At 45.4% G+C, this 23994-nt stretch overlaps 1 protein-coding gene across 1 annotated transcript; it reads right to left on the reverse strand.

Moving 5' to 3' along the window:
• Positions 1-10268: 10268 nt before the first annotated feature.
• On the reverse strand, positions 10269-21146 carry LOC136468982 (probable glutathione S-transferase GSTU6; the record flags this gene model as incomplete). The annotated part of the gene is made up of 3 exons (XM_066467356.1): positions 10269-10619; positions 10714-10872; positions 21072-21146. Coding segments are annotated over 3 exons (585 nt in total), but the record flags the coding sequence as incomplete, so codon positions are not given.
• Between the last annotated feature and the right edge of the window lie 2848 nt (positions 21147-23994).

Consider the following 23994-nt stretch of genomic DNA (forward strand, 5'->3'; position numbering starts at 1 on the left):
AATTAACTAGAATCAACATATGAGCCATTAAGGCTATGATCGACATGATTAACACTCACTTGAAGTTATAGGGAAAGAGTATATCCTTCTTGTGGCGTTGGTTCACTAAGAAGTTCATGAGGTTACTCTCTGACTCAGACTTCCAATTAGTCTTTGGAGTAATTGGGTCTTTGAATACTATATGGGGATCAACAAAACCAATTTCATTGCAGCCTTCCTTTCTGAGCTCTGTCATTGTAAATCTGCATATATATAGTACTTGTTAGGATAATTTATATGCATATACACACATATGATGAGTTTAATAATAGATCGAAAGAATTATTACTTACAGGCAATAGCAGCTAATGATAACTTTGTCCAGAGAGGTCAGGTGGCATAGTTGATGAAATTCTGCAAAGTCAACATACATAACATCATCGCCACGGAACCAATGTTCGTCTCTAATTCTGACACCAACGCAGAAGTCTCCACTGGTAGACGCCTGCATGTACCACTTGTTTAGCAGGTACATTTGCGTCCCCAGATCAGATAAGGCTTGAGGGTTGTATAGACTCTGGCCTAGTACAAATTTTTTCTTCCAAATATCAACCTCCACCGCACTCTCAATGTTTCCATCACCAAACATCTGGTAAAGGTCGAGACCAGTCTCATCAAGAAATTCACCAAGGTGATCCAAATCGACATCCGGAGGTATGTTTGCCTGATGCATTAATCCTAAATTCGAACCATATTCATTACCAACAACTAGCGGGGGGATTGATTGGTGCGCTTGTTGTCCGAGTTGGGCAACTCCTTTCCCTGTCCGCTTCTTTTTCTGTGCCGCCTCAATTGACTTGGTGAGAGTGCGGTCATAGTCTGATAACGTTGATTTGGACGGCTTACGAGATTCCCGCTGTTGTTGCTGGTAAGAAGTCACCTTTTTTCTTAGAATATCCGGAGCTACGAAGAAGTACGGTTTCTCCGGGTTTCTCCTTGCTTCTTGATTCATTTTAAGTTTGTCATAGAATCTAGACATGTCTTTTTTATATGCATCAGTTCCTTCTTCCTTCTCTTCAGATATTATTTTGGGAATAGCCCTTGGTTTCACGGTGGCTTTCTTTGCAGGCGGGGACTGGTTCTTCGTTTGAGGGGCTGGCCTCTTGCTAGGCTTCTTGGTAGGCGGGGGCGGGGGAGGCGTTGGAGACCTCCTTGGAGGTGTTGGCAGCGGTGTTGGAGACCTCCTTGGAGGTGGCGGCTGCGGCGTTGGAGACCTCCTTGGAGATGGTGTGGATGCAGCCTCGTCTTCCAACACAATGTCATCGTACAGAGCACTATGATGATCTGGCGATTGAACAATTGGATTTAGGTTGGGGGAGGATCTGCTACAAAAAAGGAATGACATATTATTATGAGCAGATTGTTAATTATTTAAGCCAATACAAATTAATGATGTAGTGTTTTCATCCGCACGTACCTATGGTGAGGTAGTTCAGGAGGAGGTGGAGCCGACATCCCTGGAATGATGATGTAGCGCTTGCGCCATAGAATGAATGTCTTCTCCGCTTCTCCTAGAGTCTTCTCGCCATCACCTCCAGGAATGTCAAGAGGCAAATCACTAAAACCTTTTTCAGCTTTATCTACCGAGATGGTAGCATATCCTTCTTGGATTATATTCCCATGAATCCTTGGTGTCTTGGTTCGGTCGATAGGATTAACAAGACCGATAGCCACCTTGATTGTGGAATTCTCCTTCGAAATGTGTAGCTCACACGTTGTACAAGGTTCAGTGACGTCATCCACAGGGAAGCGCAGTCCTGTGTCCCCTTGATTTGGTATCTCCGTGGAAGCGCAGCTGCTTTTCAACTGAACAGATTGGCTAATGTTGATTCCTGGCTCTGATGCCTGCTTGCTTGCACTCACTGCTATTTGCACTTGCCTTTTGATTTCCTCCTGCATTCTCGCTTCAAGGTTTTTTTCCCGCTCCTGTGCTTCACGCACCGCTTCCTCCAACCTCTGGAGCCGCTGTGCCTCTTCTTCCTTCTTTCTCTGGCGACTTCTGTAGGAAGGTCTGTCCTGAGGGAATCCATGCTCCCACGAGACACTTCCTTTGCCTCTAGTTCGGCCACCATGTTCAATAGTCCCGATGGCGTATGTCAGCTCATCCTTCTCTCTGTTGGGCCTGAACGCACCACTAGCAGTAGCTCTCTGGGCATAAAACAATCTTTCTGCTGCTTCTTGCAGTCTTGCGCCATAAACGCACTTCCCTGTCTCCTGGTCTAGTGTTCCCCCATGACCCAAAAACCAATTCTTTGCACGTTCTCCCCACTCGAGTGATTCTGGTCTGATACCCTTGGCAAGAAGGTCTGCTTCCATTTTGTTCCACTTCTTAATGGCAGTCGGGTAGCCACCTGATCCCAAGGTATGGTGGTATGTCTTCTGTTGGGCATTACGTTGGTTCTTTATCACCCGACTCACACCCTCTTCCGAAGTCTTGTACTGTACAAACTCATCCCAATAGGGCCTCTGCTTTGAGATCGGGCCTGGGACAGTAAAATCTGGTGCTATGTTCTTCTTGACATACGTCGTGTATAGGTGTTTCTTCCAAGTCTGAAACTGGGTGGCCATCTTCTTCATTGCCCAATCCCTAACTCGCTCCTTCAATTCATCACCATCTATTATATCATCATAACCATCTGTTTGGAGCATGAAATGTACCAAGACATCATTCCAAATTAACGCCTTGTCACGATCGGAGACAAAACTGATATGAGGAGCATTGGTCTTCTTCTTCCATTCACGGGTACTAATCGGGAGCCGGTCCCGTACAAGGTAACCACAGTGGTGCACAAATTTCATTTTATTCGGCCCCCCCGGTTCTCCTGTATCCACATTGAACTCCGAGATGATGAAGCGACCCTCCAATGGCTTTTTGGGACCTCGAACATTTTTACTCTTCGTTGTAGTTGTTGATGTCGATCCAGAGGGCTACAAAACATAAACATTATTTTTAATGTCATGAGCACACATAAGACATATGATAATATATATAGCTAATAATAAAAAATATATACTTGGCCAATATGTTGTTGCTCATTTTGTTCAAGAGCTAAGTACTGACTCCCGTCATCTGCATCCTCTTGCACGTTATTTTTAGCACCATCATCGCCGGCAACTTGAGTGCCAGTGTTGATCAAATTCATCATCAACTCCTCCTCATCCATATTTCTCGGGTCGGCCATCTAGCTTCAAAAAACAAAACCAATATATAGTACGTCAAATCTTTGCTTATTACATGCATAAAATCTACCAACAATATGCATTATTAAATCTTGCCCCTTGGTCACGGACACAATTCGCCACACTAGGACGAACTACGTCGGTACTAGGGCGAATTAGGGCACGAGAAAGGGCGGTGTGACAAGAGTGGCGGTGCTCCACTCCGCCGTATATATGTCTGTACACATGGGTGAACGAGGGCGGCGGTGCTCCGCCGTATACATAGAAACGCATGGACGAAATGCATATGAATACAAATGATGTATATATACGTATCGGCGCGGTGGCCGGTGTGCTGACGACGATGACGTGAGGCAGGCCGGCGTGCTGATGACGATGACGACGTGAGGCGGGCCGGGGCGGTGTCGGTGCGTGATGTTGTGATCCTATGTACCATGTGAACCATGTAGTCATTCATCATATGAGAAAATTCTATGTTAATAATGTAAGTATAAGTCATTATGAAATGTAAGTATATGTGTCTTATTGCTCATATAACCATTACTATTTCCGAAATGATAAGAATTTATTTTCTTCTTCTACAGGCGATCTCTGATGCTATGATATAAAGTTTGAAGATAGTCTTCCCGGAAAAAAATATGTAATGCTCATATTACTTTAGCAACATTAATATATTATATCTGTATATTCAAAGTTCACAAATGAAGAAACATTGAAGTTTTCCTTTATTTGTCTGTAGCCATGCATGCAAGTCCAACCAAAACTGCTAACATCATCACATGTGATATTTTTGATAAACTAAAAAACGTAGTTTACAAACTGGGTATCAAAATTGAGTTCCTATTTGACCATTATATATCCTACAACAAATCCTTCAAAAAAAAAGACCCTACATGAATATATTTGGATAAAATTTCGTTAACAAACATTGATCTATGAAAATAGAAAAAATTCTTCTATTGAAACTGCATCTTGGAATAATGGCATATCATATAGTGATGAATATATGGCGGTTGATGGGCTGGATCATTTTCAGCTTTAGTGACAACGACAATGGTTGCCATCCTGAGGAGTTTGTAACGAAAGTTCATTAGCGGATGGTTCGTAGCGTTGTTTCCAAATAATATATAGCGTGTTTATTATACAAGCCATGGATTTACATCGATCTAATTAATTTCTAAAGTAATTTCATTGGTGGTCCTTAATTATACTTGTCATGAGTTCAGGTCCCAGTGATCTTAAAATGTATTTTTGTACCATAAAATGCAGTTTTTGACACTCTAATTAAACTTGCTAATTTATCCATATAATATCCAAATATTCAAAACTTGCCTTAAGATATGTTTTTATTTAAAATCATTTAGAGTTCCAAATATTCATTTTTAGTTCCTAGATTTTGTGATTCAAAATTTGGAATTTTCAATCGACCTCGAGCGTTGACATGGCTTACACCAAAGTTGTAGTTTTCGACGTGATCTATAACTCGGCAGTGGAGGGCTCGAACGAATGTACAAAGAGATCGACGAATATATCACCTCGATCAAGCTCGGCTATGTGGAGGGCCTTGGGCGCGGTGGGGCAACGCGCGGTGGAGGGCCTCGGGCGCGGAGGAGGGGCACGGGCGCGCGCGGTGGAGGCCGCACGAGGAAGAAGACGGCGGCGCCGGTGTCACGGAAGGCGAACGGACGCGGCGCGAGGAAGAAGAGGGCGGCGGTGTTCGACGAGGAAGAAGACGAGCGGATCGATCTGCGCCAGGCGCTGGAGGTTATATATCAGAGAGAATTACTCCCGGTGCCAGCCACCAACCGGGAGTAAAAACCCTTTACTCCCGGTGCGTATTACCAACCGGGAGGCCGGTGCGTGTTACCAACCGGGAGTAAAGGTATACCTTTACTCCCGGTTGGTAACACGCACCGGGAGTAAAGGGTTTTTTTGGCGGGCCACGAAACTGCAGCCCACCTTTACTCCCGGGTGGGCTTCCCACCCGGGAGTAAAGGTGGCCTGCAGTTTCGTTTCCCGCCTATTTTAAGCAATAGTCTTGTTAAATACAATAGAAATGCAATAGTTTTTGTTAAATACATAGTAAATTAAATAAAAGGCATAAAATTATTTTGTTAAAAATATGAATTTTCTTTTTGTTTATTGCACATAGGAAAAATCGATAACCTAACTTTTTTTATTTTTTGTTAGAATTATAAAACATAATGTAACTAATATTTATTATTTCGTTAATGCAAAAATGTAGTGTTTAATTAAAATTATTAAAACTATTGGTTTTGGACAGGAAATTTGTTTTCACATCATTTTAACGTTAATATTTTAATTTTTCATCACTCAGTATCCTAATTTACCTTTTTGAGAGAGAAATCCCACCAAATCAAACATTGATTTAATTTGAAACATGACATAATAAACATCTGAATTCACAATTATTACATAATATCTCAAACACACACTATATTAAATCACTATATCATCAAGTGGGCACAGCAGTGAACTTCTTCTTTACGTATGTCCCTTGGTTATGATCACTTCGTAACCATGGAGTGTCCTCATCATTTACCAAGATGCTAGGGTCTTTGTTCACTTTGAAGGGCAGAATTCGGTCATCCTTTTCATATTCTTCTGACATGTCCGACTTGTCCTCAATTCCCACGATGACTCTTTTCCCTAAAAGAACTATGTGGCGCTTTGGCTCTTTGGTTGAGTCATTATCGTTTTTCCCTCTTTTTGGTTTGGTAGACATATCATTGACATAGAACACCTGATTCACATCCTTGGCAAGGACGAATGGTTCGTCTTTGTACCCAATATTACTAAGGTCTACTGTTGTCATTCCATACTCGTTGTCTACTGTTACCCCGCCTCCGGTCACCTTGACCCATTGGCACTTGAACAATGGGATCTTCAAAGTAGGTGCATATTCTAGTTCCCATATTTCATCTATGCATCCATAATATGTCTGCTTATTCCCATTCGGGTCTGTGGCATCTATGCGGACACCACTGTTTTGGTTGGTACTCCTTTTATCTTGGGCTACTGTGTAGAATATGTTCCCATTTATCTCGTACCCTTTGTATGTGACGATATGCCATGATGGTTGCATAGCCAATAAATACAGTTGCTCATGGATGCTCTCATCACCTTGACATTTTTTTCGCAACCAACCGCCGAAAGTTTCCATGTGCTTATGCGTAATCCAAGCTTCAGTCTTCCCTGGAAACTCGGATCGTAAGAGATCCTTGTGTGTCTCAATATACGGATCTACCAAAGAGGAGTTCTGTAGAACTGTGTAGTGCGCTTTATTGAAACAATCATCATCCGTACCAATATATGTTTTCCTCCCTAGTGTCCCCTTTCCGCTTAATCTCCCCTCATGTCTCGATTCAGGAACACCAATCGAGTCAAGGTCGGGAATAAAGTCAACACAGAACTCAATGACCTCTTCTGTTCCATAGCCCTTGGCGATGCTTCCTTCTGGGCGAGCACGGTTGTGAACATATTTCTTCAGGACTCCCATGAATCTCTCTAAGGGGAACATGTTGTGTAGGAACACAGGACCGAGAGTGAAAATCTCCTTGACTAGGTGAACTAGGAGGTGTGTCATAATATCAAAGAAGGAAGGAGGGAACACTAACTCAAAGCTGATGAGACATTGAACCACATCATTCTATAGTTTAGCTAGATCAGTTGGATCAATTGCCTTCTGAGAAATTGCATTGAGGAATGCACATAGCTTCACGGTGGCTAGACGTACATTTGGAGGTAGAATTCCTCTTAATGCAACTGGAAGTAATTGCGTCATGAGAACGTGACAGTCATGGGACTTTAAGTTACAGAATTTCTTCTCTGGCACATTTATAATACCCTTTATATTCGAGGAGAATCCAGATGGTACCTTGATGTAGTTTCTTGCGTCATTTGCAAACTCCGGGAATTCTCTATCGATTGCTCTCCACTGGGACCCATCAGCAGGGTGTCTCAACATATTGTCTACCTTACGGTCTTCTTTGTGCCATCGTAACAATTTTGTATGTTCTTTGTTTCTGAACAGACGTTTCAAGCGTGGTATTATAGGAGCATACCACATAACCTTGGCAGGGATTTTCTTACGCGGACGTTCGCCCTCAACATCACCAGGGTCATCTCGCCTGATCTTATACCGCGACGCATGGCATACCGGGCATGCATCCAATTTCTCGTACTCTTTACCACGGTATAGGATGCAGTCATTAGGACATGCATGTATCTTCTCTATTTCTAGCCCCATAGGACAGACAACTTGTTTTGCTTCGTAGGTAGTGGCGGGCAATTCATTGTACTTCAGAAGCATCTTCTTTTGGATTTTTAGTAACTCTCCAAATCCCTTGTCAGATACACCATTCTTTGCCTTCCATTGCAGCAATTCTAGTGTGGTTCCCAACTTTTTCTGCCCTGCATCACAAGTTGGGTACAACAATTTCTTGTGATCTTCTAGCATCCGCTCGAACTTGATCTTCTCCTTTTCACTTTCACATTCTCTTTGTGCATCACGAATGACCTGACAAAGATCATCAGCCGGCTCATCTTCTGCGGCTACCTCTTCTTCAGCTTCTCCCATTGCAGTATCATTGAAGCACGCACCATCAGGAATAATATCATTGTCGTCCCATTGTTCTTCTTCACCTTCTTCCATTACAACACCGGTTTCTCCATGCTTTGTCCAACAAATATAGTTTGGCATGAAACCCGACTTGAACAAGTGTGAATGAAGAGTCCTTGAGCAAGGATATTCCACCGTATTCTTACATATGGCACATGGGCAGCACATGAAACCATCGCGTTTGTTTGCCTCGGCCGCACGTAACAAAGAATGCACGCCGTCAATGAACTCTTGGGAGCGGCGATCAGCATTATACATCCAATAACGGCTCATCTACATTACATGACATAAATATCATATTAAAACCTAGATCATAATTAATTATTTATACAACATGCGTGCCACCACAAAAGATACAAATTTATGAAAGCATCGCTACAATGTAGACAATCCCAACTACCACTAAAAGAACTAAAGCTAAAATACATTTCAGGAGCACAAGGATTTCGTGACCAATCTCAACTAAAACAGACAGATCCCCCAATTGTGCAACATCTTTGGGCTTCTTCGGCTGGATCACTGCCTCATTAGCCGCCGTATCTGCCTGTTGTGCAAGATATTTTTGCACGAGTTCAACATACTCTTCCTCCCAGTAGAAGCCTGAACATCGTCCACTGCCATCCCACTGAAATTAAAACAAAAAATTAGAACTTTAATCACAACCATCATGAAAATAGGTATAAACTAACCATAATCATTAAATACGATAAAATAACTCACATTGCGATCCGGACACTTGTAGAAGATACGATCCTTGTTGGGACCCTCCTTCTTCACTCGGTACTCCATCACAATCTTCGTCTCATCACGACACTTGCCGCATGGAATGAGAGGAAGGCCCGGCCTAAGTCGCTTTGGAAACCCATGAGAGGCCGAGGACCCGGAAGCAGTTGCCATCTACTCTCTATACTCATTTTTTAATACACTATAAATTTCTCCTTTTATAAACAAATAAAATTAACAAACTATAAAATTATCTAGATCTCTAAACAATGATATTTTTAATGGTCATTGTGTTCTTGTCTTTTACTGCGGCAGGTAAGTAATTCATATGATATTTCCGCAAATTAACAGAAGAATGGGAATGTACACACATAACAGACTACTACGTTTAGGTACGGTGATTGACAGACTACTGCGACGATATCGGGACATGTGAATAAATAACCATCCGTACTAGTTGACCTTGCTTACGTGATCAGCTCGGCGAGCATGTCTCCACCGGACGGCACCGTACTTGGTCAAGGAAGAGCTCCGATTCTACGAGGAAGGGAACACGGTCTTCCACGGCCGTTGTCGCTCTCCCTCGTAGAATCAAAGCTCCTCCTTGACGTCCGTTACCGCTCGACAGAGAACATCCTCGCCGACCTGAACACGGTCCGCAAGTTCAACTAGTAAGGATTTGCTATAATTTTCTAACTATTTTCTAACTTTATATTTATATATACTACGTTTAGGTACAGTGATTGACAGACTACTGCGACGATATCGGGACATGTGAATAAATAACCATCCGTACTAGTTGACCTTGCTTACGTGATCAGCTCGGCGAGCATTTCTCCACCGGACGGCACCGTACTTGGTCAAGGAAGAGCTCCGATTCTACGAGGAAGGGAACACGGTCTTCCACGACCGTTGTCGCTCTCCCTCGTAGAATCAAAGCTCCTCCTTGACGTCCGTTACCGCTCGGCAGAGAACATCCTCGCCGACCTGAACACGGTCCGCAAGTTCAACTAGTAAGGATTTGCTATAATTTTCTAACTATTTTCTAACTTTATATTTATATATACTTTAACCTTCTTTCATGTAAATATGCAAGCTTGAAGTGATTTTGAGCTCAAATTGCTTACAAATGAAAAAAACCATAATAAAGAACCATAAATATATATAGTGAACAAAATGGCATAAGAAAATGGTAAAAAATGAGAGTATGAGATTGGTAACCTTTACAACTGAAGAATCGACGGAGGAATCGAAGAAATCGACGGAGGAATCAAAGAATGGATGGAGGAACAATGGAGGGAGGGAGGAAGCAAGAACACTACTGCAGTGAGCTTCAAAATGTGCTGAGCTCGGGCTCGGGGAGGAAGGAGGAGACGGCCGATTTATAAAGGGAGAACATTTAGTCCCGGTTGATGGATCCAACCGGGACTAAAGGTAACTTTCCAACCCCGGGCGCAGCCACGGCCCGGGAGTAGACCTTTACTCCCGGTTGGAGCCACCAACCGGGAGTAAAAGTATACCTTTAGTCCCGGTTGGTGGCTCCAACCGGGACTAAAGGTCCCTGCCACCTCTGTCTGGCGCAGTAGCCGTTGGGCAGGGACCTTTAGTCCCGGTTGGAGCCACCAACCGGGACTAAAGGTATCTCTAGTCCCGGGCGCAAAAAATTCCGGGACTAGAGCCCATTTTAATCGAGGATCAAAGGTCTGTTCTCTACTAGTGTGTCCACGTCCGGAATCAGCCCCTTCACAGCGTCCAGCGCGCAGAACCGCTGTGCCCACGCCACCAGCAGCGGCGTCTTGGCGGCGTCGACGACCTTCACCCCGCAGATGGCCACGGTGGCGTACAGCCATCCAAGGTGGCCGCCGAGCACGACGTCCACGAGCCCCAAGCTGTCCCCTCCGAAGAACGGCTTCCCCTTGGAGCACTTCTTCAACGCCTGTTCTAGCATCTGGAGAAACGCCACGACTTGCGTCGCCGCCTGCACCCTCTCCTCGGCCGTCCTGCCTCTGAAAATGGGTACCCACGTGCGGTACAACTGCCATGCAGAAAGAATCGGTGTCGTATGAGAGTGAGGCAAGCAATTGGTGGTTTGGAGAGGGTGCCATGAGTCCATGACTGCTAGCAAGTACCATGTCGTCGACGTAGGAGGCCCAGAAGCGAGCAACCGGACGGTCGTAAGGGTGAGAGGGAAGGATGGGCGCGCCGGCGACGTTTGGGAAAGCCTCGTCGATGTACTGCACGATGATCTGAGACTCGCAGATAGGCTTGCCGTCATGGATGAGCACGCACTACTGGAAACAGAGACTTTGTCGAGTGTAAAATTCTTGGCCGAGTGTCAAAAATCGGGCACTCGGCAAAGACCTTCTTTGCCGAGTGCTGCACTCGGCAAAGAATTGCACTCGGCAAAGATTTCTTTGCCGAGTGCCGGCACTCAGCAAAGGACTTCTTTGCCGAGTGCCAGACTCTCGGCAAAATCTCTACACTCGGCATAGGCTGCCCGTGAAAACGGCGTCCGGTCACGGCCTTCTTTGCCGAGCGCCTGCAGTTAGGCACTCGGCAAAGATTTGTTTTTTTTTTTTAATTTCTTTGCCGAGTGCCTCAGATCTGGCTCTCGGCAAAGATTTAAATTTTTTTTTAAATTCTTTGCCGAGCGTCTCAGATCTGGCGCTCGGCAAAGAAAATTTTTTTATTTTTAAAATACTTTGCCGAGTGCCCCCGGGACGGCACTCGGCAAAGATTTAATTTTTTTTTCTTATTTCTTTGCCGAGTGCTCCTGTGCATGCACTCGGCAAAGAGGAAATTTTAAAAAAAAATTTAAAACATTCTTTGCCGAGTGCCTGATGGCTGGCACTCGGCAAAGACGCCCTTTGCCGAGTGCCATGCCCCGGCACTTGGCAAAGTTTTTTTTGTTTTTTTATTTTTGGCCTCCAATTTTTTTGTGCAGCCTTTTTAAAGCACCAGGAACTCCTAGTTACAATTTGGGGATTTTTTTGTGGCTTTTTGTTATATTTAGTTACTTTATTTCGTTTACTTGAATTTTTTCGGAAATTAGAAATTTGAACTGCACGTGGTACGAATAATGGAGTTTAATGATTCGAAAATTGATAGTCACGTTAGTGAGTGTTGTGAGAGGCCGTATCCAGGAACGGACCCGAAATTTCGGACATCTTGTTCACGAAACATATCCGTGAAATTGCGTGGATATCACATGTGGAGATGTCCTGATTTGTAAGCATCGTACGTGACAACGTGCATGAAATCTTCTGAAATTTTTATCATAGCCTCCACATATGATATCACGACATCTCAACATGTTTCATGATTTTCGGACTTCGTTTACTTTTTATAGAATTTATAAACACTTCACACGCAATTTCGCGGACATGTTTCGTGAACAAGATGTCCGAAATTTCGGGTCCGTTCCTGGATACGGCCTCTCACAACACTCACTAACATGACTATCAATTTTCGAATCATTAAACTCCATTATTCGTACCACGTGCAGTTCAAATTTCTAATTTCCGGAAAAATTCAAGTAAAGAAATAAAGTAACTAAATATAACAAAAAGCCACAAAAATCCCCAAATTGTAACTAGGAGTTCCTGGTGCTTTAAAAAGGCTGCACAAAAAAATTGGAGGCCAAAAACAAAAAAAAACTTTGCCGAGTGCCGGGGCATGGCACTCGGCAAAGAATGTTTTAATTTTTTTTTTTAAATTTCCTCTTTGCTGAGTGCATGCACAGGAGCACTCGGCAAAGAAATAATAAAAAAAAATTTAAATCTTTGCCGAGTGTCGTCCCGGGGGCACTCGGCAAAGTATTTTAAAAATAAAAAAAAAATTCTTTGCCGAGCGCCAGATCTGAGACGCTCGGCAAAGAATTTTAAAAAAAAAAATTAATCTTTGCCGAGTGCCAGATCTGGGGCACTCGGCAAAGAAATTAAAAACAAAAAAAACAAATCTTTGCCGAGTGCCTCCCTGATCCGGCACTCGGCAAAGCCGCGGACTTAGCGGTTTTTGGCCGACCGGGCAGTCACAGCCAGACACCTCGCGCCCACGCCTGCCCGCCCCCGCCTCCGCGCCGCGCGCCGCGCCCACACCAGCCCGCTCGCCCGCACCGCCACCAGCCGCCCGCGCGCCAGCGCCGCCCGGTCGCCGCACTGCCCTCACGCCTACGCGCCCGCGTGCGCGCGCCTGCACGCCCGCGCGCCTGCCCTCGGCCGGCCCTGCCCCCGGCCGGCCCTTCCCCCGGCCGCGCCACACGCTGCCTTCGCGCCCTGCCGCCGGCCGCGCCGTGCCCCCGGCCGGCCCTTCCCCCAGCCGCGCCGCCCGCTACCCGCGCGCCCGGCCGCGTCGTGCCCCCGGCTGGCCTTTCCCCCGGCCACGCCGCCCTGACCCCGGCCAGCCCTGCGCCCCGGCCACACCCCGTGGACCACCCTCCCCGACGCCGTCCGTGCTCGACCCCGTCCCCGACTCTGCCCGATCCCGACACCGCCCGCCCCTACCCCGTCGCCCGTCAGGTATGCCTTCTCACTTATTATTGTCGAGGTAGTGGTAGTTGTAGTAGTATTAGTTGTACTAGTGGTAGTATTAGTACAACTAGTGGTAGTATTAGTAGTAGAATTAGTGGTAGTAGTAGTAAAAGTAGTGGTAGTAGTAGTAGTACAACTAATGGTAGTAGTTGTAGCAATAGTGGTAGTAGTAGAAGAACCAATGGTAGTAGTAGTAGCAATAGTGAAAGTAGTAGTACAAGTAGTGGTACTACTTGGATATATTCTTCTGCATGGATTGATATCCAAACTACATGGCTTCTGTTGAGCCATATGTGCTTGTCGGCCATCGTGCCGTTGTTTTTTGCAGGTTTTGAAAACCTCACTGTGCAGGGGAGGTTCTGCCGAATTTTTTTGTAAATGACAGTATTTTGTTCCATTTTTTAAGAGAAGAGCCCGTCAGAGTTGAGTCGGAGTTCTCGCCACCGTGTCGGTCTGCCTGCACCGCGTCGTCTCGCCACTGCACCGACCCGCCACGGCCCCGCTAGCCTGACTCCGTCGCCACCCTAGGTATAACCCCTCTTTTCGTATCATTGTCGTAGATCGCGTAACCCAGTTAGGCGTCTCCCGTTCGAAAGAGATACGGTTGGAGGTATGCAGATCTTTGCATATCTATGACCGTATCTATTTCGGATTGTCCATGCTTTTTGGACAGCCCGCGGATGCGTAGATGGGTTAGTTTCCATGTTCTGCTCTAGTCCGAGACAGAGTTTCGGCATCACCTCCCTGTTGTTCTCCGGATACACACTCTTCTTTGGCAGGATGTGTATCTGGAGAACAGCGGGGAGGTGCTGCCGAAATTCTGTCTTGGATAGGAGTAGAGCATGGAAACTAACCTCATCTACGCATCTGCGGGTGGGATTAGGACCTATCCTCAACTATTAGACAGTAGGAACACCATGTAGATGCAATTGATGGTTACATTACTCGCTGATACATATGTTAGAGGATGGATGACCGTCAGTGGATGTACACAGGCTAGAGAAGTCAGAGTAATTACACCACGAAATGGATGAACAAGACCGATGCTTTCTTGAACAGTGCATTTGGCAACGCTGCTAAAGGACATTGCCTAGTTTTGTGTCCCTGCAGCAAATGTGGAAACAGGAGAAGGGTAAACAAGGTGGAAATGGGTAAACATCTTGTGAAGAATGGATTTACGCCGGACTACACCCGGTGGGTCCACCATGGTGAAGCCCATCGTATGAGAGAGGAGGTGGTGAGACCACGGGTGGAGGCTTTTGATGCTGATGCCGGGGTAGCAGACATGTTAGATGACTTTCACCAAGGACAGTTCGATGAGGGACGTGAGAAGGAGGAGATGGAAGCAGCCGCACAGGCGTTCTACGATATGATGGACTCGGCACAGAAACCCCTTCACGATCGGTCAACAGTGTCTCAACTGGATGCCATTGGACGCTTAATGGGGTTGAAGTCCGAGTTAAACTTAAGTCGACCTGGCTTCGATAAGATGTTGGCCGTGATTGGCACCTTGCTTCCGGAGGGCCACATTCTGTCGAAGAGCATGTACGAGTCACAGAAACTCCTTCGAGCACTTAAGATGCCGTATGAGTAGATACATGCTTGTCCGAAAGGGTGCGTCCTATTTAGGAAAGAACACGAGCATGCAAAGTTCTATCCAAAGTGTAAATCCTCTAGGTGCCTAGAGGTAGACTCTGATGATGGCCAGAAGAGGCAACTTACGATCCCCATGAAAATCCTATGGTACCTTACGTTCCTACCGAGGATCCAACGGCTATACATGATCGAGGAATCCACGAAATAGATGACATGGCACAAAAATGGCAAATGGTACAATCCTGACAAGATGGTACATCCATCCGATGGTGAAGCTTGGATCCGCTTTAATGACAAACATCGTGACAAAGCAGATGAGGCTCGTAATGTATGTGTCGCGTTGGCAACAGATGGGTTCAATCCTTATGGAATGATGGCTGCCCCATACACATGTTGGCCCGTCTTTGTTATCCCCCTTAATCTCCCCCCCCCCCCCCGGTGTCTCCTTTCAACGACATAACGTATTCTTGTCATTGATAATTCCTGGACACCCAGGGAGTAATATGGGTGTGTTCATGGAGCCCGTGTTTGATGAATTGGTCCATGCTTGGGACGAAGGGGTATGGACATACGATCGAGCTACAAAGACAACCTTCAAAATGCACGTTTGGTACCACTACTCCCTGCATGACTTCCTGGCGTATGGGATATTCTGCGCCTGGTGTGTTCACAGGAAGTTCCCATGTCCAATATGCAAGGAAGGTGTGAGGTTTATTTGGTTGCAGAAGGGTGGCAAGTATTCATCGTTTGATAGACATCGTCAATTCCTACCTCTTGACCATCCATTCAGACAAGACATCAAGAACTTTACGAAAGGCATCAAAGTGACAAACCCTGCACCGCGGATGATGAATGGTGTCGAGGTTCATGCTCAGATAGGTGCTCTCATGCCTAATGAAGAAGGTGGTTTTGTGGGATATGGTGAGCAGCATATGTGGACTCATATCTCGGGCATGACGAGGCTCCCCTATTTCGATGACCTTCTTCTACCACATAACATTGATGTAATGCACACTAAAAAGAATGTCGCCGAGGCACTTTGGGCAACACTCATGGACACTGAAAAGTCTAAGGACAACCCAAAGGCTAGAGTAGACCTGGCAACGTTGTGCGATAGACCAAATCAAGAGATGCAACCTCCTAGTCGTGGCAAGACCTGGAGAAGGCCTAAGGCCGATTTCGTCTTGAAAAAGGACCAAAGGAGGGAAGTACTTGAATGGATCAAGAAGCTAATGTTCCCTGATGGGTATGCAGCGAATCTAAAGAGGGGAGTTAACTTAGGCACTCTGCGAGTCAACGGGATGAAGAGTCATGACTACCACATATGGATTGAGCGGCTTCTTCCGGCGATGGTTCGAGGCTATGTCCTGGAGCATGTCTGGCAAGTGCTGGCAGAGTTGAGCTACTTATTCCGCTAGCTTTGTGCCAAGGAGCTCTCTCGGACCGTCATTGATGACTTGGAAAAAGCGGCACCCGTGTTGCTCTATAAGTTGGAGAAGATCTTTCCACCCGCCTGTTTCTTGTCGATGCAACATTTGATTGTGCACCTCCCATATGAGGCACGGATGGGGGGCCCGTGCAGAACCGTTGGTGCTATCCAATCGAGAGATGTCTGAAGACTCTTCGCAAAAAATGTAGAAATAAAGCCAGAATTGAGGCTTCCATTGTAGAGGCATACATTCTAGAGGAGGTGTCGAACTTCACAGAGAAATACTACACTGAGAAACTTCCTAACGTTCATAATCCACCCCCTCGTTACAATGCTGGCGAAAATGAATCGAACCTCAGCCTTTTCCAAGGGCAACTTGGAAGCGCAAGTGCATCGACCACTAAGCAATTGAAAAATGAAGAGTGGCGCAGTATCATGCTATATGTGTTGACCAACCTTGTCGAGGTGCAACCGTTCATTCGGTAAGTTCTAAACGAACTTGTTTCATTTCGCCATATGTCCTTGTTTCGTCGTCCAACCCCCTTGTTTCTCGTTGGTACAGGGAATTTCTTCGTCAATCCTGGCATGGATCAAGGCAACCTACCCCACAAGAAAATGATACCCTTCTTTCACGGGGTGCGGGACCAGGGAGCCCCGATTTCATTTGTTGGTTACAGAAAGCCCAAACTGATGCGCCTATAAGTGATGAGTTAAGACAGGTTGCAAATGGCTGTGCCATTAGGGTCAAGTCATTTACCGGTTATGACGTGAATGGATATCGTTTTCACACAGCAAGCTACGAGCAGAGTCGTCCCAATCGACAAACCACAAACAGCGGAGTTGTTACGCCCGGCACTGATGGACTCGACTATTATGGAAGAATTGAAGAAATCTATGAACTATCATTTTATGGTTCTAAACCTCTTACTCCTGTCATATTCAAATGCCACTGGTTTCATCCTGGTGTAATAAGACGGACCCCTAAGCTTGGGCTAGTCGAGATTCGACAGGATTCCGTCTATTTAGGAAAAGATGTCTACATTGTGGCTCAACAGGCCGTCCAGGTTTATTATACGTCATACGCATGCAAAGACGCCAAGCATCTTAAGGGTTGATCTATTGTGCACAAGGTATCGCCACACGGTAAACTACCTGTCCCAAACGATGAAGATTACAACTTCAACCCAAACACATATGATGGAGAGTTCTATCAAGAAGATGGGCTACAAGGGAGGTTTGACATAGACTTAATCGAAGAGATAGGAATGGAAGTAGATAATGAAAGGGATGATGACGAGGACGCTGGAGACGAGGTGCGAAATCTGAAGGACATACAAATGCTTGAGCGATTACATTTCGGTAATGACAATGAAGACAACATTCCTCCTTCGGATAGTGTTGATGAGTTGGACAATGTTGATAGTGATGACGAGACCTATGATCCAGCTAATTTCAATCATGAAGATTATTTCTAATACATGTAATATTATGTTTTTTTGTAATTATGTTTTGTTCATTTTTGCATATATTTTTAATACATGTAATACTATGTTTTTTGTAATTATGTTTTGTTTATTTTTGCACCTATTTCTAATTACCTCTTGTTTTTCTTTTTTATTGCAGGTGATTGAACAAAGATGGTGGGCGACCGTCATAGGTCTGTGAACTCGATTTACCAAAGACCACGCCGGTCGCAGGAGGGGGCGGAGGGGGCGGCAGAGGGATCGAACAGGAGGAGGAGGACCGCTAGCCGCAGGAGGGGGCCGTCTCCTCCCACGCCACGTGAGGAGGACCGCCAGCCGCAGGAGGAGGTGGCGCCCGTGGACGAGTCAGACGAGGAGTTGTTTCGGCAGACGGAGGAGGAGGAGGAGGAGGAGGGGGGAGGCAGCAAGCACGGGTTCCGCTTCCTCCAACTCCTCTTCGAGTGTCTACTTGCGAGGTCCCACGAGCCTCCCATAGGTTCCGCTTCATCACCAACGCCCAGTGATTCGCCCCGAAGGACAAAAGTAAGTAACTGTATATGTTATCACCACTACTTCATATGATATGATGAAAAAAACTAATATTTTTTCTTAATTACTTGTGCAGGAACTGGGTGGTTGTGTCGGGTGGTAGCGCACGGCTAGTCAATGGCATCCTGGGTCTTCTGTGCAGGCAGCACTTCCCCGGCATTATCACATACGCATCGAAGACAGAGCCGGCCTACTCGTTTGACCACTACGTCGTCGCCTCCGATGCGGAGTACCCCAACAAGGCGGCGCGGGTGAAGGTAGAGTTTTGGGTAAGTCTCTCTTGCACAACATTGCTCAATACGTCATATTCATTGGTCTTTTCTTGAAATAATGAATGGATACATTGCTTTTGTATACAGACTTATTACAGATGCGAGGAGGGATTTGAGGCCAGGGTGGAGCAGGCGACTACCAAAGCCTGTAAAAAACTCGTCACTGACATGCATCACGAGGTGCGCATCCAGGCCATCGTAACCTACTACGGGTCGAAGCTTGGAGAGAGGAAAACCAAGAAAGACGCAAGAGAGATGCAGCTGACCCGGGAGCAGTACCTTGAGGTAAATGAAGAACATCAATATTAATTCGTTTTTAGATTAAGTTGGTTTAATTTGATCTTCATATATGGCCAATACTTGATGATGTGTAGGTGATTCCCTGGTGGTGCCAAGCGTATCCCGAGTGTTGGGCGATGATGGTGGACAGGTGGTTCACAGAGGAGTACCTCAAGATGCACAGGGATGCCCAGGACCATCGTTTACTGATGCAAGGTCCAGCACACCATCAAGGCAGCCGCAACCTCACCGGATACAAACAAGCATGGGTACGTGAATTGATTTATCTATTGTCATGCTCAGTTCTGTCTGATTTCTAATCATCATGCTGTCTTTCTCGCAGTCGGCGTCACATAGTGGCCAAGCTTGCTCAGACTTCCAGGCATGGTGTATGGCCCATAAGGGCAAGGCGACGTCCGACGTCTCCTTCAACCTGGAGGACCCGCCCGAGGCATACACGAACCCGAGCGTCCACTCCCGCATCAGTGAGTACACTGAGGTGGCGAGGTTGATCCATGGGGTAGACCACGATCTGAGCACCCAGGACTTCGATGGAGAGGCCGTCATGAGGGCGGGGCAAGGCAAGAAGCATGGGCGGTTCTGGCTTGGCGACGGCGTCATCGACACGGCCTCTACTCCCTCTCTCTCCCAGATCCGAGCACGGAGCACGAGCGAGAGCCCGGCCATTCGCACACGGCCGACCGCTGCACAGCACCGGGTCGACGCACTCGAGGTTATTCCTGTTTTACTCGTCATATATTGATCTTTATACACCTTAATTAGCTTTGCATTACTGAAACATTGGAGTGAAATATTGCAGCCCCGGCTGGAACAAGAAATGAAGGAACGTCAGGAGCTGGGGGCCCAGCTGGAGGCCGAGCGGGCCGAGCGGCAGGCCCAGGCGTAGAGGCTGATGGACATTACGGATTTCCTACAAGGGCTTGGGCAACGTATGGGCTTGTCTCAGCCACCTGGGCTGTTGGTTCCACCTCCGCCTCCGCGTCCTGCAGCTGCAGCTACTCCTGTAAGTATCAAGTTTTTTACTTTCGCTTGTGCTTTGCTTGTATGGCCTCTATCGTCCTAGATTAGCTATTAAAATAATCTTGTCTCACATGCAATCTTTTCTCCTTTGTGCAGTCTCCATCTGACAGTGGTTTGAATAATCCACCTCATGCACCTACGAATGATGCATCTGGGCCTTCACCACAGTCGCAGTGGCCGAGATGAGTGCATGTTGTATTTTTTACATTTGTTGTTCACTTGGTGATGGACTTGTGATATACTTGTGGACTTTGATGGACTTGTAAACTTATTTGGATGGACTTGAGCACTTATTATTATATATTGTGATGGATGTGATATGGGCGGATGGATGTGTGGATGGATGAGATATATATGTGATGGATAAGATATATATGTGATGGATGAGATATATATGCGATGGATGAGATATATATGTGATGGATGAGATATATATGTGATATATGTTTGTATGAATGTATTTGTCATGATGGAATGCAAAAAAAAATTGCCGTTTTGGGTCACTTTGCCGAGTGTTGCACTCGGCAAAGGACCCCTTTGCCGAGCGCAATGGTCACAACACTCGGCAAAGCTGGCAAAATGGGCAACCAGAAAACAGATTTTCCAGCTTTGCCGAGTGCTGTGACTATAACACTCGGCAAAGAAATTAAAAAAAAATTTAAACTTTGCCGAGTGCTTGGCGTGTTGGCACTCGGCAAAGAAAATTTTCAAAAAAAAATAAAAGCTCTTTGCCGAGTGCCTTCCGGTTGGCGCTCGGCAAAGAATTTTAAAAAAAATAATAATAAATCTTTGCCGAGTGCCTAGAGGGGTGGCACTCGGCAAAGAAAATTTTCAAAAAAAAATAAAAGCTCTTTGCCGAGTGCCTTCCGGGTTGGCGCTCGGCAAAGAATTTTTTTAAAAAAATTAAAAAATCTTTGCCGAGTGCCTGGAGGGTTGGCACTCGGCAAAGAAAATTTTCAAAAAAAAAATAAAAGCTCTTTGCCGAGTGCCTCACGGTTTGGCACTCGGCAAAGAAATTTTTTTTAAAAAAAATATTTGCCGAGCGCCTCACGGGTTGGCACTCGGCAAAGAAATTTTAAAAAAAATTAAAAAAATCTTTGCCGAGTGCCTGCAGGGTTGACACTCGGCAAAGTGACCGTCAACGGGACCGGCGCCGTGACGGTCGCTTTTCTTTGCCGAGTGCCCGATAAAATACACTCGGCAAAGAGTGCTTTGCCAATCAATTTTTTGTCGTGTGTGCTTTGCCGAGTGCAATCTAGCCTTTGCCGAGTGCCTCAGGCAAAGAACCTGAATCAGGCACTCGGCAAAGAACCTGAATCCAGTAGTGACGGGCACCTTCTTGTGCACGGGGTTGGACTTGAGGAGAAGCTCGCTCTTGTCAGAGAGGTTCTCCTCGGTGTAAACGTATGAGAAATTTAGACGTAATTATCCTCAACTAGATGATTTCAAATTAAAAAATTGTTAACTACAAAGTCGCATAATTTTTCGAGATCTACGACTTTCATTTTGATTGTTTCTCCATCCGAGGTCATTTGAAAAATTCAAATTTGAAATTTTAGAAATTCAAACATAGTTTTTCTTGATAAGATGACTTTAAATAAAAAAATTATCAACTACAAAGTTGCATAACTTTTTTAGTTCTACAACTTTTATTTTGGTTGTTTCTCCATCCGAGGTCGTTCAAAAACTTCAAATTTCAAATTTGAGAAATTTAAAAGTTGTCAACTACAAAGTTCTACAACTTTCAGTTTGGTCATCTTTTCATGTGACTTGGTTTGAACAATTCAAATTTTAAATTTCAAAAATGACAATTTCAAACAAGATTTTTTAATAGCAAATAATTTGAGCTGCAAAAGTCATCAACAACAAAGTTGTAGAACTCATCGAAACATTGGCGTCATGTTCTAGTTTCATTCGTCGTTCTTTGACTTTTACGTTCCTTAGCTCTGCATTATTGAAACATTGGGGTCAAATGTTGCAGGCCGAGATGCAGCAACTTCGAGCCCAGCATGAGGCCCAGCTGGCTGAGCGGGAGGTCGAGCGTCAGCGGATACAAGCTTTGGAGGCCCAGCAAGAAGGTTTGCTCAAGTTCGTGCAACAACTTGGGCAGCAACAAGGTTGGGAGATCCCAGCACAACTGCTTGCACCACCACCACCACCACATCGTCGAGAGTCTACTCCGGTGAGTATGAGTACGGATGTTTTACTTTCTTTGCTCATGCTTAGTGTCAAACCTAGTGATGGCCTTCGTGCCGGATTTGTTGATGTGTCGGCCTTCGTGCCGGATTTGTTGATGTGTCGGCCTTCGTGTCGGAAATGTGGTTGTCGGCCTTCGTGCCGACGTTTTTCTTGCAGGTTTTGGAAACCTCCTCGTGCAGGGGAGGTGCTACCGAAATTTTCAACTTTTCTTTAAACTCCTTACATTTTTATCTTGTCACTCACGTGCAATCTCCTCTTTTTTGCAGCATCAATGGGGGGCGGCGTCGAACCATGTCGGAGGGTCGCTGGCATCGCACGTCGGGCCATCCCCACCTGGACACTCGCCGGGATCGCACCCTGGGGCGTCCCAACCCTCACAGTCGCCGTGAGTTGCCTACGGAGTCGTTTTTATGTATTGAACTTGTGAACTTCGAATAGTGTGTACTTTTGAACGTGTGGTTTGTAATATATTGTGGATTTCGGACAAATTTGATCGTTTGTGATATATAAATATGGTTTGTGATATATTATTGTTGATTTGTGGTTTGTGATATATATATGCTTTGTTGTTTACATGGAAAAGGAAAAAAAAATTAGAGGTGGCTTCCCCACGTGCCTGAGCTGCGGCACTCGGCAAAGAGGGGTTTTTTTTAAAAAAAAGCAAATTTCTTTGCCGAGTGCCTGAGCTGCGGCACTCGGCAAAGATTATTTAAAAAAAATTCAAAACTCTTCCCCGAGTGCCTGAGCTGCGGCACTCGACAAAGAGGGTTTTTAAAAAAAAACAAATTTCTTTGCCGAGTGCCTGAGCTGCGGCACTCGGCAAAGATTATTTAAAAAAATCAAAACTCTTCCCCGAGTGCCTGAGCTGCGGCACTCGGCAAAGAGTGTTTTTTAAAAAAAACAAATTTCTTTGCCGAGTGCCTGAGCTGCGGCACTCGGCAAAGATTATTTAAAAAAAATTCAAAACTCTTCCCGAGTGTTGCACTCGGGGAAGAAAATAAAATAAAATAAAAAAGAAAACGGCGTCGGCCGGCGGCCAACGGTGTCAAATCTTTCCCGAGTGCCAGCATGGCACTCGGCAAAGCCTTCCCCGAGTACACGATTTTCGGCACTCGGGGAAGACGGCTTTACCATGCGAGGATTAGCCGGAAGGTCTTCACCGAGTGTTGCACTCGGGGAAGGCTTCTCCGAGTGCAACTGGGTCTTCCCCGAGTGCAACTGGCACTCGGGGAAGCCACTGGCTGCTGTAGTGTTAGGCCGTGAACTTCCATATTTGGGAGTCTCTTGTGGAAATGATCCTTATGAAGTTGTGACGCCCTCTACATGAAAATCGTGATTTTTGGAGCTATTAGTGTGTTTCCATATTGTCTTCTGAGGTCTGCAGGCCGAAACTGTAAAATCGGACGGTATTGGCATGGCGATACTCAATTTGACCTTCATTCATCTTTGCGCCCTTCCACATCTTTCTAGCTTAGTTTCTAGGATATGTAGAGTATGAAAGAAAAAAAAAGATGGACAGGAAAAGCGCCCAACAACCGCGCACACAAGGGCCTGTTTTGGGCCACAAGCACGGGAAGCCTGGGCGATCAAAGAAGTTGCTTCTTATCCAATGGACATTGATGTAAGCAGCTTATCCATTGGACATTGATGTAAGAAATAGAAATATGTTTTCCTGGTTTTAAAGGACTACTAGAAACTATCTATAGGAATGCTGAGTTTCTTACAAAATTGTTTGCAGTTTTATATGGTTTCTTCCAAAAAAAACTTGGCGCATCTCAAGTACTTGTTTCTCAGCAAGCCAATATATATACTCCATCCATCTCAAAATAAGTTGAGTCAATGAGTCTTAGGTTTGATAATATATATACAAAAAATAATAATATTTTTTGTAGTAAAATTATTTTGGCCCCGTTCGCTTCGCTGAAAAAACAAGCCGAAACACTGTTCCTGCTGATTTGTTGTGAGAAAAAAAAAACTTTCCAGCTGAAAAAACAAGCCGAAAAAGACGGATTATAAGATAAGCGAACAGAGTCTTTGATACATAAATGTTGCT

The sequence above is a fragment of the Miscanthus floridulus genome, chromosome 8 (genome assembly GCF_019320115.1).
Source record: "Miscanthus floridulus cultivar M001 chromosome 8, ASM1932011v1, whole genome shotgun sequence".
In the NCBI taxonomy this organism is placed as follows: domain Eukaryota; kingdom Viridiplantae; phylum Streptophyta; class Magnoliopsida; order Poales; family Poaceae; genus Miscanthus; species Miscanthus floridulus.